This window comes from Nanorana parkeri, unplaced genomic scaffold (genome assembly GCF_000935625.1).
Source record: "Nanorana parkeri isolate BGI_ZX_2015 unplaced genomic scaffold, ASM93562v1 scaffold34, whole genome shotgun sequence".
Classification (NCBI taxonomy): domain Eukaryota; kingdom Metazoa; phylum Chordata; class Amphibia; order Anura; family Dicroglossidae; genus Nanorana; species Nanorana parkeri.
Window position 1 is genome coordinate 581,457 of NW_017306302.1, and position 14,561 is coordinate 596,017.

Below are 14,561 nucleotides of genomic sequence, written 5' to 3' on the forward strand. Positions count from 1 at the left end.
TGTTGATCATGTCAGAGTTGCTCTGTGCACACTTCCTGTGATCCCAAGAAGTCTAATTACCTCTCCTAGTTCTCATTAGAAAGCAGGACAAATACAGGGTGATTCACAAAAGGGTGAAGAGTTTGGAGAAGGCGGAGAAGTGAACAATTTAGGCCAAAATAGCCAATTTGGAAACGTTCTCCAATTCAGCTCACTTTCCTATTCAGTTTCCCATCCAATTTCATCTATGTTGTCCTAGATTGTTCCCTTCTCCTGCCTTCTCCAAACTCCTCACCCTTTTGTGAATAACCCTGTTAGTTTCTATGCTGTAGGGATGAAAGAGTGGGAGGGTTTAAGTAATTTAACAAAAAGACATCTGAGCCCTGACACTACTCGGTCCCCTAAAATGCTGCGTTGACAGACCAGAACAAGACTTCAAAGTGGAGGGCATTTGTGGCAGATCAACAGGGATTTGTCTGCATTTAAAGGGTTTTTAAAAAAGGGACAAAACATTGGCAAATTAATTTATAGCAGAGATGTACTGCATGTGTGCTTTTAATCTTGTTCGGACATATGCTTTTTTTGCAACGATTTGTTTTTTCTTTTAACTATACTTGAAAGTAGATGAAGCGCTTTTTTTTTTTCTTCTGCAAGAAAATACCGTTTTAACTTTGTAAAATACCTTGGACCGAACTCCGCTGGAACCAGTGAAAGATCAAACGCTTTTCTTTTTTCAGTGTTGTTAGAGTGGGAAGGGGTTACAACCTTGCCATTTTTCGTTTCTTTTATCTCTACATGTGTCTCTTTGGGGAGATTTCCTGTGAAAGGAAATCTCCCCAATATTTCTAAGATTTCATACTGCTAAACAAATAACGCCAAGTTTACTCCTTGGCAGCACTTGTGCCCCTTCTGCAAATAAGTAGCGTTTTAACTTTGGCAAATACCTTGGATGGAACTCCGCTGGAACCAGTGAAAAGCACCGTTAGCAATGTTATAGCCACAATATCACTGTGTTCAAACAGCAGCAAAGTCCTGCAAAACAAATAGGAAAGCAAATGAACCGGCACATAATAATTATCTTTTAATAATTAGCTTTTGTTGTATAATTATCAGATGGTGATAATTATACAACAAAAGCTATAGAGACTTCTGGAATGGTGTGGAATATCGTTTCTTTATCTGCCTTTCTGTAAAGAGACACCTTTCACCTTCTGTTATTATACAGATAATGTTTAAAAAAGATATTACAAAGTCCACACAAACCATAGAAAAGCTGTGGAACTGAGCAGCTGAATTCACAAAGTTTTCAGCCTCAGGATCCCAGTGTCAGTTTTCAACACTGAAGTAGTAAAATCAGCACACCCCCAAACTGTCATGAACACTTCAGTGTCCCCAACACGAAAACCTAACCTAGCTCTAAACCTTCACCCTAAATGTTAAACTGTGGCTTAAAGTGATCCTTTTATTCTTACACATGACCCTTAACTTATACACACACACATTTACCTGGACACAAATTCCCAACACTAATTTACCTCTTCAACCTCCCATGAGAGCTTACACCAGCAAAAACACTCACAGTGCTGAAAGCTACTGCTGTGGCCTAGGGATGCGTCAGAAATGTATTAAGTTATGTTTAACCTTCTCCGTACTGCCATAGTGCTTAAAACAAAAAATACAGCGCATAGGTGGACAAGTATTCTTGGAGTGCAATTTATAATTGTCTGGTACTCAAGTGGAGTGGTGGCTACTTTACAACACACACAGGGACCATGGGGAACAAAAGTAGCCACCCTCCAGAAGGAAGGACTGTGTCAGCACCAATTCAGAGATGATTTGAGTGATTAACAAAAATGTAGCTTAAGATTCAACTCCTGAGTTTAGTGTTACTATAAGAAAACACAACCAAGTGGTCATTGCACCAGTGATCGGCTGTGATCTGAGCTGCCATTGGACAGCTCAGATCACAGTCACGATGTACACGTCAGGGTTTCTTACCCTTTCTCCTCCAGTCAGCTGCAGTATGTTTGACACTGTTGTTCCTCTTTGGTTCCCTCCTAACTGGTAAATGTCATCATTCCGCAACTCCTGACAAATTTGACCTAGAAACACCAGGTCAGTATTTACCTTCAGCTTGTCCAGTCTCCGCCCTTGCATTTGTTCTGATCTGCAGTTCTTGTTCTCCGTGTATGAACCTGGCTCTGGCTGACTGATCTCCTGGTTCCTGACTCCGGCTATTGTTTCTGTTCATCCTGCTCTCAGTGTTCCCTGACCTGGTTCGGTTGACTACTTGCTTTGGCAACTGACCTCTGGCTTGGCACTGATGACATCCTGGACTTGCTCTATTGTTTTTTGTTATTTATGTTTATTTTTTTATTAAAAACTGTTTCTATTTTTTAAACCTGCATTTTAGGTTTCTGTCTGGTTTCTTGGTTCTCTAACAGTACAGAGCCACATCAGAATGGCTCAGTACTTTTTCATTGCTGTGAACCAATTACAGTCATCACAAGTGTAAACAATAGTTTTACTGTTTCCGCCTACTCACAATGGAGGAAGCCCCCCACCCCTTCCTCCATTGTGAATAAACTATGGGATTGTGTTTTTTTGGTGGGTTTTAAGATGGTGCAAAAACACCGGCGTTTTTTAAACATCACCATAAGAAAGCTGTATCTAAAATGATATAAAATTCATTTGGGTATATTGCTGAGTATTAGTCACTCAGACTATCACAGCACTAAAAACTGAAAAAGAAAGAACACAAACAAAATACATTTGTATGTAAAGTCGACTGAACTTTAGGTTTACTGCTACTTTCCAGTTCAGAGATTGAAGTTTTAATTGTACTAATATTATCTAAACAAAATTCCACTAATCTTTCAGAGAAAAACCCCCCTCCCTGTGAACTTACTTAAAGCAAACAGGTCATAGAACTATAAACCCAAATCCACCCATACCCCATGCTAGGCTACCCCCAGAGTCTAAATATTTGTTTAGCACCATTTCCCCTATGCTGTGATCCCCAGTACCACTCTTAAAATTCCAGGACTTCTAAGTATGGGGGAGAAAATACTATTTACTATACTGATATAGTAATTAGTAGGGTTGCACAGATACCAAGTACAGTACTCGGTACGAGTACATGTACCGATACTTTTGAGCTCCAAGACTAGACTAGAGAAAAATTCAAAAATTAGGAGTCAGCTGTCATTTGTAAGGAGCACACGGAGATCCTGGGATTTGTAAATCTGTTTTAATGTATGATTTTGTTTTTATAAATATAAATAAAGGGATGCACAGATACCAGTTTTGCGAGTACAAGTACTTGCCGAGTACTTACAAGTACGAGTACTGATACATTTTTGTTTATTGTCATGTGACAGTTTTTCTAAAACAATACAGACTAATGATTTCAGGACAGGGGTGGAGCTCCAGAGCCAGGTCCCAGCTGCAACCTCTGGAACCCTGGTAGTTCTCATGAAAATGCCAAGTATCGGCACTGGTACTCGAAAAATATCTGTGCATCCCTAGTAATTAGTATAGTATTCCTCTGTGGCATCTCTTGGACTTCAGCATTTCCCCGCTGGAAGGTCCAACTCATGCAAAAATACATAAAGTTTGACATCCCTTGTCACCCTCCTAAAATGAAGGAGCTGTGCTTCCTCCTTCAGCCACCAGATGAAGTTAGGTATATTGCATGCATAAGATTACAAGTACCAACAGAAAACACCTTGCAACAGAGATACTTAGGATTGTGGGGTTTACATAGTCCTTTTCCTTGTCCTGCCAAGAAGTTATGTTGAGTCATATAATGACAACTATTCAGGTCTGCAAGAGGATCTTGTTTGTATATTCAGGCCTCGGGTGAATCTCTGCAAGTGCTAAAATGTCATGATAATGCTGGTATGTAGACTAAATCTGGAGGGATACAATTACACTTAGGATCGTCAAAAATAAGCGTGTCCATAAAGGGCACAGCTCAAGATTTTTGCATTGCGTGCAACAACCTGGTAAAGACGGGGTAGCATAGGTCCCCCATAGGGGTGACAGTATCATACAGTCAACTAGTTAAAAAGTCTGTGTGAGCAGGCACCAATCTCCTCCTTTCCAATGGAGACCAGGACAAGACTGTCATTACTTGTGCATCCACCAACACAATGGCCAAGTTGGAAGAAACGCCTCAGGGACCTAAAGTTCCAAGAAGAAATTACAGAACAAGAAGACTTCATGTTGAAGTTCATATCAAGAGCTAGTTCTAATAATGGCCAGCCTTAGGCTATTTGGCTGGCACGGGCAAACCCTTCAATGTTTCTGGACACAATAAATATTACAGAATTTTGGTAAAGGGCTTGTTCTCCCCCGAGGTGTTAATGACGTTACTGTAGTGTCTGCTGTTAATAACTACTGATGCAATTCTCATGAACTTCCACTATCCAATCTAGTGTATAATAATGTAACAAAAAAAAAGAACTGAAATTACCTTAATGGTCCACAAAGAGTGAGGCCAAAGAACCACAGGAGTGAGATAATACAGCCAACGAAAGCATGCTTCACAACACTGATCCACTAAAACGAAAGGTTAGGTTAACTACATACTTATGACAGAGCAGACAGGTTATACTGTAAACAAAATATAAAGTGTATTTCCACGTTTGTAATCAAATTTGATAACCCCCTCTATATATTTGTTATGTGTTCCCATTCACACATCATACCGAAAAATGTAGTAGCAGATTAGAAATAGGACTCTCTGGGTTGTTCGCAAGCCATTCTAAATAATCTCAAAGTGGAGAGAGGGACAAACCGAGGGAGAGGTTTCCATTAGAACTGCATTATCATACAATGTACAACCCAAGCCTGGAGAACTTTAACCCTTTGTTAGGACAGACGGTGTGCAAATCTATTTTACAACTGATAATGAGATCTGCCTGCACTGTACAGACGGGGCTAATCATGGTAAGGCCCCATTCACACACGAATCGGCCGGCACGTACAGCTCCTTGCTGCGTGCGGGGCTGTACCAAACAGCTGCCGGGAAGAAGCGATCACCTGCACCCCTACGGATCTGCAATTGAGTTGAGCGTAGGGGGGCGTACAGCTGCGAAGCCCCATAGAGAAGGACGGGGGCTGCGTACTAATGACACGCAGCACCTGTCCTTCCCGGCAGCTGTTTGGTACGGCCCCGCACGCAGCACGGAGCTGTACGTGCAAGCCGATTCGTGTGTGAATGGGGCCTAAACATTAACTCCCCAGCCCAGTTCTTAACACTACATAGAAGGGGAAAGCTAGGTAAGAATTTTAAGCATGTAAAACGTTAGGTGAGAAGGAATGCTATGTGAATGGGAACATGTAACAAATATAAAATAAGTGTAATCCCAACTTTCAGCAAAAGTGGAAAGACTTATACAGGGCAATCTATTTCCACATTCAGCACATGAAGCTTTAGGCTTTGTGCCAAAGTGGGCACAGAAAGCATTTTTTATGTCCTAGTTCAATAAATGACAATAGGTTTTAACATACCAAACTGACTATTTGTGGTCAGTCACAACTCGAAATATGATTTTAAAAATGAACTCCAGCCAAAACTTTTATTACCCTTTGTAGTGTGGCTACCCCCGCACTGCAAGGGATAACTGCCCATTTGTCTCTAGGGGCTAAAAAAAAAAAGTTACGCTCACACCGATGCTCCGAGACAGCTTGCTCTTAGACAGGTCCCTGCATCCTCTCTCCCTTCTCTGCTGTGGTCTAAGGTCGCGTAAATCATCATGTTATATACGCTGTGTATAGATGGGAGGACACTGAGGAACATTCCAATGCTGCAGCGTAGGAGTAGAGAGGCTTCAGAGACCAGAGAAGCAGGGAGTCGGCTCAGTAGTTTTTTTTTTTTTGGTAGCACTTAAGACAAAAACATGCAGTTAACCCTTGCAGTGGCCACATTTCAGCTCTGCAACAACCAATCATTTATCTAGTGCAGTTTTGAACATTAAAGGAGAACTATGAGGTGAGTGCTTTTCACTCATCCTCATAGTTCTAGCCGACCTGTGACAATAAAACTGTCACAGGTCGGCTCAGTAGATCGGGAGGTGAGCGAACACATACCGGCGTTCGCTCACTTCTTGATCCTGTCACGGCACAGAGCTGTGACAGGGAAGGGACTGGATTCCCCCCTCCCCGATCCTCCAGCGCTGACTGGCGGAACGGACGGGGGAGGGTACAGCTGGCTCTGCCTCTAGATAGGCAGAGCCAGCTGTCACTCACAGAGCTGGGCGGATCCAGACATGATTGTCGGGATCCGCTCCAGGTGCGACGTCTCAGTATACCGGGAGCTACAGCTCGCGGTATACTGAGCCTAGGGTGACGGAAGGATGCTAGTTTGTGTCCTCCCGTTACCCTAAGGAGCACTATGGGGAAAAGCCCTAACCCCATAGTTTGCCTTTAAATTGAGAGGCTTGTTAACCCTTTCCTCCATGATTATGAAACAACCACCAAGCAAACCATTCTGTTATATCAACTTACTTGTCGCCTAGTAACGGTCTTCCCAGAAGAAAATGGTTTTTGAAACAAAACCATAAAAAATGCAGACCTGTAGAGAGAAAGCACATGTATTCAAGTTACTTATGTTAGATTTCGAATAGATGCCGACAGCGTGGCACACCGCGTCTACTGTGAAAGACCGAACCAACATTTGCTGTAAAAATCTGCTTGTAACTGGAGCCAGTTCCTCAGAATTTATATCTGTATCTCAACTCAAAAACTTCCCAAGCTCACTCTAAACTGGTAATTAATTAAACTAGGGATGTACCAATACCGTTTTTTTCGGTGTTGAATACCGATTTTTTTTTGGGTACTCGCCAATGCCCAATACCGAAAGTCGCATTAAGGAAGCCAGGCGGCGTGTAAAGACTCGCCACCCAGCTTCGCGATTAGCAGGGAAGCCGTCTCCATGCTTCTCGTCACAAGATGACAAGAAAGCATGTAGCCAGCTTTCTGGCCAGTGACGCGGTACCCGGCTTCCTGTTTTGCCGGGAAGCCGCCTCCATGCTCCCTCGTCACAAATGAACATGGAGCCGGCTTCCTGGACAATCAGGAAGCCGAGCAGCGTGTAATGACTTGCTGCTCTGCTTCCTGATCCCGGAAGCTCGGGCATCGGGCTAGGCATCGGAGCATTTGGTCGAGTACTCGCCCAAATACTCGGCGTCAGCACCGATACTAGTATCGGTGCATCCCTAAATCAAACCCTGTACTGCAACTCATGTTATTTAAAGCTGATCTCCATACAGATATGACATACAAACATGAATGCAGCTCTTTAACCAATATTACATCATTAAATATATTTCAGAAAAGCAAGCAGTGTATGGACCTAAATATATCCTGGTATCTGTCTCCAACATTCCCTATAAAAGAGAACTGAAGAAAGAAGAAGCAGCAGTAGAAACCAATCATGTGCAGACAAGGGGCATGCTCATAGTAAAGTGAAACGCAGATGAGCTCATCACTGTGCTGCTTCTCTTTTCACTGTTCAATCAACGGCTGCTGATGCAGGTCTTGGACAACCTGGGCTCAGAAGTTGGTTGAATGACACTGGACACAGACTGAAGACACCTAGTGGCAGAAAAAGGTAATGCAGGGGGAACGTCTAAACTGAAGGCAAATTTTGCAGCATGAGGGATTTTTTTTTAAAAGAACTCTGGGCAGAAATATCCTTAACCCTTGAAGTGGGGCTACCCCCACGCTGCAAGGGTTAACTGCTCGTTTTCGTCTAGGGTGTAAAATAAACAGTTATATTCATCTGAATCTCTGAGCTAGTTGGCTGGTAGACCGTTCCCTGCAGCCTCTTCTCCTCCGCTCCAGCAATCTAAGGTCCTGCGAGTCAAAACGTCCTATACAGTGTATTGGACGTAAGATGCTGAGGGACATTCCATCGCTGGAGAGGAGAAGGAGGAGACAAGCTGCAGGGACAGTCTAGCTGCAAGCCAGCTCCGAGGTTCAGATGAATATAACTTTTTGATTTTACACCCTAGACAAAAACAAGCACTTAACCCTTGCAGTGGGGTTCTTCTTTAACCTTATTGTTGTTGTCATCGTCTGGAGATCTGCTTTAAATGACACAAGTAGAGAAGGTGAATTATCCTTCTACAGCTCCCACTGCTAACCTCCTTAAAATGCTTATGATCTATGGTCTCTGGCTACAATATTCCTGGCCGGGAACAAGTATATCAGCTAAAGTTACTTGTAACTTTTGATTTACTTGTTCCAAGTCTGTGTCTCAAATGGGTCCATTAATTAATGTTTTCACCCAAGACTCACAGATTTTTTTATTGCTTCAACTCAATAAAAAAAAAAAAAGTGTGTGAATGTTTTGTAAAAGGTGTGACTCTTGGGTAAAAAACATTGATCAATGATAGACCCCAAAGTATTGAGGTAAGCGGTGCTCCCAAAATGTGGGGTAACCTGCGGGTTCATGACTCTAAACATAACACTACATCCAAGTAACAAGCCTGCTAGATAAACTGCAGACTGTCACCACAGCTGAACGGGACCCTGTGAGGGTCAGCCATTGCTGGAGGTCTTTCTGACAGTGTAATCTTCAGGGCTGTCATCCTTATTGCTCCAGCCAGTGAAGTTTCAGGGCACCTGCTATGCATATACCTATTGCAAGCTGCTGTCTTCCCACGTTAAGGAGGATAAGGATGACAGCCCCTGAGCCTGCTCCTTTAACAAGTTACAAATGGCAGGACCTGTATTTCTATCTGATTAAGTTCCTCTGCAGGCGCATAGTCACGCATATCTATTCTGCCAGAGAAAATGTCAGCAGGACTGACCGAGCATTTCTTTTTTTATCTGTCAACGCTGAGAAGCATTATCCAAAAAATAAACACTTGCAGTCAAACACTGGATCTGTCCCAACATTCCGCTGCTAAGTCAAACCGGCATGAAAAGGCCTTGTGTGCACAATACAGGACTAAGGAGCAATGTGTCCAATGCACAGGAGACTTACACCCCGTGTCTAGTTATTATTTTCACCAACACCACTCCCAACTAAATCCTTATCTTTAGTTTTGTGGGGGAGGGGGTGGAACTCTGTTGTGTTTTCCTTTGTTGTGAAATCACTATCTGTGATTTCCTTTGCTTTTCATCCCTGTGGCACCAAAACAAGAAATGGAAGAGCAGGTGTCACCAAGAGACAAAGGCACAGAGAGCAAGAGCAACCCTCAAAAAGGGTCTCCGCTATCTCTGTAAAAAATAAGTCAAGGCAACTGGGCTTGCTGTATTTTTCTTGAAGATGTTTCACTGGTCATCCGACCAGCTTTCTCAATTCGTAATTGAGAAAGCTGGTTGGATGACCAGTGAAACATCTTCAAGAAAAATACAGCAAGTCTAGTTGTCTTTTCTAAAGCTGGCTATACATTGCTTGAATTCCAGCCAAGGATGAAATGTGAGCAGTGTGTGGCCCTGTCAGTATGTTTCAATTCGACAAAAGTTGATTTTTCAATCGCCTTTTGGCAAAGGAGCCGGTCCAAAAATTCTGGACTGGAGCAGCAGATGTGCTGCTGTTAGAATGCAATAGCTTGGAGGCGGGAAAGAGAGATTCCCCCATCCATGCATGGGGGAAATCAATCCAGAGTGATCCCAGATTTCCTCCTTCATCCAGCACCAGCACTGGTCTTCAAGGTAGGAGGACACGGTGTCATACTATCCATTTCCTGTGAGCCCAGCCTGTTCCAAGGGGGCATGTCATTAAGCAGGCTGGACTCGCAGTGATCCAAGACTTTACCATTACATGAGAACTGCCCAGCCCTGGAAGAATGCCAGGAAGGCGTCAGGGAAGATGGGTGGCTGGGAAAAATCCCGGAGTTTGCATTTTCTAGCAATTGAACTGACATTGAATAAATCATCTCACATTTAGGGCTCAATTAATTAAAATGTGAAATGAACCTTAGCATGATTTATTCACAAATACGGTGAGGTAAAGTGTGTTCACTTCAAACATCCAATTAAGAAAAAAACATTTCTTTTTTTTAAATAAGCTTCCACAGGATTGGATGTTTGAAGAAAACACAAGTCCACCTTCCCTCGCTTCACACAATAGTAGATCAGGTATGTGGCTTCTTCCTCTGGCCCCTACATTACAGAACACAGGGGGTCAGAGGATGGAACCACAGCATGTGGCAGGGGGCACAATCATCTGACTCTTCTGAAAGTGCTGTAACAGAGGGAAGGTAGGAGACCTGGCTGCTGGAGAGGCGACGCTCCTTCTATGGCAAGGAGTGAGCATTTAGGATCTTATTAATACAGTAACACAGGGCTGGACTAATCCCAGGAGCCAGGTCATCAATGCTTCTTAGAAATTACAGCTGGCCCCTAACTTTTGAGTCTCTCTAGTTGTTGTCAATGGAGCGGAAATTCTGCTGGCTCCTGGATTGGAAAGCCCGGCTCCTGGATTCCGTATTATTTGTCCACCCTGGCTCCTGGATTCCGTATTATTTGTCCACCCCGGCTCCTGGATTCCGTATTATTTGTCTACCCCGGCTCCTGGATTCCGTATTATTTGTCCACCCCGGCTCCTGGATTCCGTATTATTTGTCCACCCCGGCCCCTGGAATGCCAATTATTTGAGCATTTAGGATCTTATTAATACAGTAACACAGGGCTGGACTAATCCCAGGAGCCAGGTCATCAATGCTTCTTAGAAATTACAGCTGGCCCCTACCTTTTGAGTCTCTCTAGTTGTTGTCAATGGAGCGGAAATTCTGCTGGCTCCTGGATTGGAAAGCCCGGCTCCTGGATTCCGTATTATTTGTCCACCCCGGCTCCTGGATTCCGTATTATTTGTCTACCCCGGCTCCTGGATTCCGTATTATTTGTCCACCCCGGCTCCTGGATTCCGTATTATTTGTCTACCCCTGCAGTAATGACTCCAAGTCCAACTGAAAGATCATCACTGAAAGGTCAAAGTGCCTGTATGTAGATCCCAGATAGGGTGCTGTCACTTAACAAGAAGCATACTTACCCTAATTTTAATATAAAGATAAACTGTACAATATGGACTACTTTTAATAGGTCATATGATTCGAAGATCCCAAGGGCCTTCAAGAACTTGGTGAAGCAGAGAAGTACAATGTATCGGGTCAGCCTGCAAAAAGAAAAGACAGAAGTACATTATTCAGATCCCCGAGAGTAATATCAGAGCTGGAAGTTACATTGGTACTACAATCATACAACGGCACTGCAGTGGTACTACAATGGCTCTTCTAATAATCTCTGTCTGGTCCGTTATGAAACCATAGTTCCCAGGCCAGACTTGTACTAGCTTCAGTTGCCACGTTTTGAGACATCCTTCAAGATAATATGACGGGGGATGTTGTTAGTTGGACCACTGTGTGTAAGTTTTACTACTCTGACCATGAGTGGGGTTACTGTATGACTTTATACCACTGCACTCGGTGACAAACTATGCAGACCAGGGGTGGGCAAACTCCAGCCCCCAAGCTGTGCTGAAACTACAAATCCCATCATGCATTTGTCTTTGGGAGTCATGCCTGTGGCTGAGACCCTTGCAATGCCTCATGGGATTTGTAGTTCCACAACAGCTGGAGGGCCAGAGTAATGTAGACCAATGTGTATGGTTGTTGGCTCCTTTCCTTCTGTATTATGCGAGAGCTCATCCATATAATCCTTGGAACCTTAAACCTCCCTAACTAATCAGAAAGCATTTCACTATACCCACAATGACATGCCCCCCCCCCCCCCCCACTCAAAACCCAAAAAACCCCCCCCCTATTAGAATCTGAACCACATTCTACAATCTGAAATGGTTATTCCCCCCAAGGTTGATCTTGCATTTGTGTGCAGAGGGTGGCGGGTTGCGTTGACCACCTATGACCGGTGTCTCTGGGACCTCTGATGGTACATTTTACAAACCAGAAGGTGATTTAGGGAGCGTCACTCTCACCGCTGGATGTGGGGACCCATTCACACTGCAATAAATACAATATAATGCATCATGTCCAACTTCCCCATAACAAAAAGAGTGTCTGATCACATCGCAGTGTGTTTTGTCCATTTTGGGAGGAATCCACGTGGGGGGAGCAGTGACTGACAGTCATCGCTCTCTGCCGGGAGAAGCCGGGAGCTGAGCGATCAGCGGTTTGTGATCGCTCAGTTCTTTACCTATAGAGACGACATGTGACAGGAACAGTGTCCCACACTGGCTCAAACTATGGGGAAGAGTACATGTTACTGGCTTTATAATCACTATAAAGAAGAACTGCAGGAAAACTAACCATTAATCCTTGCAGTGGGGCTACCCACACACTGCAAGGGTTAACTGCTCGTTTAGGTCCATGGGTTAAAATGAAAAAGATATACTCACTTGATCCTCAGCCATGTTTGGCTGTTAGACCAATCCCCACAGCCTCCTCTCCCCTAAGCTCCAGAGGTCTAAGGACACTTGGCATTGTCACATCGAATGCAGCTAAATTAGATGTGAGGAAACAGAGGGACATACCATCACCAGAGTGGAGGGGGAGAGAGGTAAGTGCTGATTGCCCCAGGACTGAGGATGGGTTGAGTATATCGTCTCTATTTCGGCTTCTAGGGAAAATAAAACTTAATGAGTGCAGTTCAGGGGTAGTCCCACTGCAAGGGTTAGATTTCCTGGTGTTCTTCTTTAACCCCCCATCCCCTGGGAGCATAGAGAAAACATTACCCCATTCCCTGCTGAGAGCAAATAAAACAGTGTGTACGGCCAGATATGGGAGGAGCATGTGACAGCACTGAGCCAATCAGCAATCACCAGAACTGTCACATGGGGAGAGTCCCTGGCTCTGTGTAAGCTAGGACTTCAGAGATTTGTAGTGCTCACATGATGGCCTCTCCTATAACCGGAAGTGAAGGTATGCAGTGCTCTGGAGGGTGGGAATAAAGGGATCCTGTCACTTATCATGGACTGAGCTCAGGTTCACTTCACTGCCCTAATTACACAATACATGACATGGTCACCTGGACTCCGGAGCATCCACAGGACCCAGCCTGCCCGTACTCATCACATTGCTGCTGTACTTGTCCTCCATGACTCTCCCCGGACAGCCCGATACGTGGATCCTGTGCAGGAGAAAGGACACCTGGCTGTCCCCAGCACTCTACAGCCGCTGCTCCCCGCTCTCGGCGGTGTCTGTCCGGGAACACATGGAGGCAGCGAGGTGACAGCCGGGCACAGGAACCATATTCCAGCTTCCAGCACTGCCAGCTAGCCGGCCCGTACTGATGATGGAGCAGGAAACGTCAGCGGGTGGGTGACGTCACCAGACTACAGGGAGGCGGCGGGGACAAGATGGTTCAAAAGTCAAAGTTGCCACATGGATTTTTGATAGGATCTGTGCTTTCTATGTAAACCATGTACTCGATGAGCTGGACTAGAAAAGAACGATCTCTACTACGAACGAACTACTCCAGCAGTGTACAAATGGACCACCTGCAACCTGGAGTTAAGGTTGCCACCTTTTTTTAAAGCGAAACCCAAACGCTCTAGCGATGCCCTGACATTTTTTGGGGAGAAGGAGTCCTGGCTTATTCATATGTAAATAGCGCCCCCCCCTCCCCATTCATATGTAAATATCACAGCTGAGACTATTTTCAGTGGGGGGCCAGTAGCCCCTATCTTAATTTTGGTTGCCCCTGTCTGTCCGACATCTTGTGTCTAGGTTCCTTCTGCCATAAAACCCGGACTGTGCAGGAGAATCCTGGACACGTGGCAATAGGGTTGCCACCTGTCCAGGATTCATCCGGACAGTCAGGGTTTTGAATGCTGTGTCCAGGTTTCATGGCAGGTAAAACCCGGACACATGGTGTCAGGCAGACAAGGGCAACCAAAATTAAGATTTGGCCCCCCACTAAAAATAGTTTTGACCGTGAGATTTACACATAAATGGGTGAAGCTATTAACATATGAATATGACAGGACTCATTCTCCCAAAAAAAATTCCTTGCGTCACTAGAGTGTTCGGGTTTTGCTGGAAGAAAAGGTGGCAACCCTACCTGGAGTGTAAAGGTGCCCATACACTGCACGATTCTCGTACGAGAATCGCGATAAATCCCGTGATCGTACGATAATCGTGCAGTGTATGGAAGGCGTGCGACCGTTTCTACTGTACGGTCGCACGTCTTCCGTCGAACAAACAGGCTGGAAAACCCGCCGGGAATCGTACGATTCTCGGCGAGTTAGTGGCCTGCTTGTTCGACAACTGCCGAACGGGCCGGTGTGCGCACGCGCACACTGCCCATTTGCAGTCATCGAAAGCCCGCCTCTCATTGCAGTCATCGCAAGTACGATCGCAAGTACGATCTGCCTGTCCAAGATGGGCAGATCGTACGTTTTTTAAAGTACTTTACAACCCTCGCAAGACAAAAGTCTTGCGAGGGTTGTAAAGTGTATGGCCACCTTAAGCGAGACGAGCTAAGTGCATAAAGCCTGCTGGAGTGAGGAAAATAGTATTACAGTGTATTCCTCTAGACCTAGGGGGTGATATAAGGAGCTTCCTACAGAGTACAGCGGGCCGAATGCCTTCCACGCTGCATTACTG

The 14,561-nt window shown here is 44.7% G+C and overlaps 1 protein-coding gene across 1 annotated transcript in view; it reads right to left on the minus strand.

Moving 5' to 3' along the window:
* SLC30A5 (solute carrier family 30 member 5) overlaps positions 1-13,317 on the minus strand; it is a 33,755-nt gene extending 20,438 nt beyond the window's left edge. Inside the window, exons 1-5 of the mRNA XM_018569316.1 lie at positions 12,982-13,317; positions 10,991-11,113; positions 6,493-6,559; positions 4,457-4,542; positions 924-1,011 (exon numbers count right to left, since the gene is read on the minus strand). Of these exons, the coding sequence (XP_018424818.1) occupies positions 924-1,011; positions 4,457-4,542; positions 6,493-6,559; positions 10,991-11,113; positions 12,982-13,052 (435 nt within the window). The 5' untranslated portion in view covers positions 13,053-13,317. The remainder of the gene's footprint in view (positions 1-923; positions 1,012-4,456; positions 4,543-6,492; positions 6,560-10,990; positions 11,114-12,981) is intronic.
* Between the last annotated feature and the right edge of the window lie 1,244 nt (positions 13,318-14,561).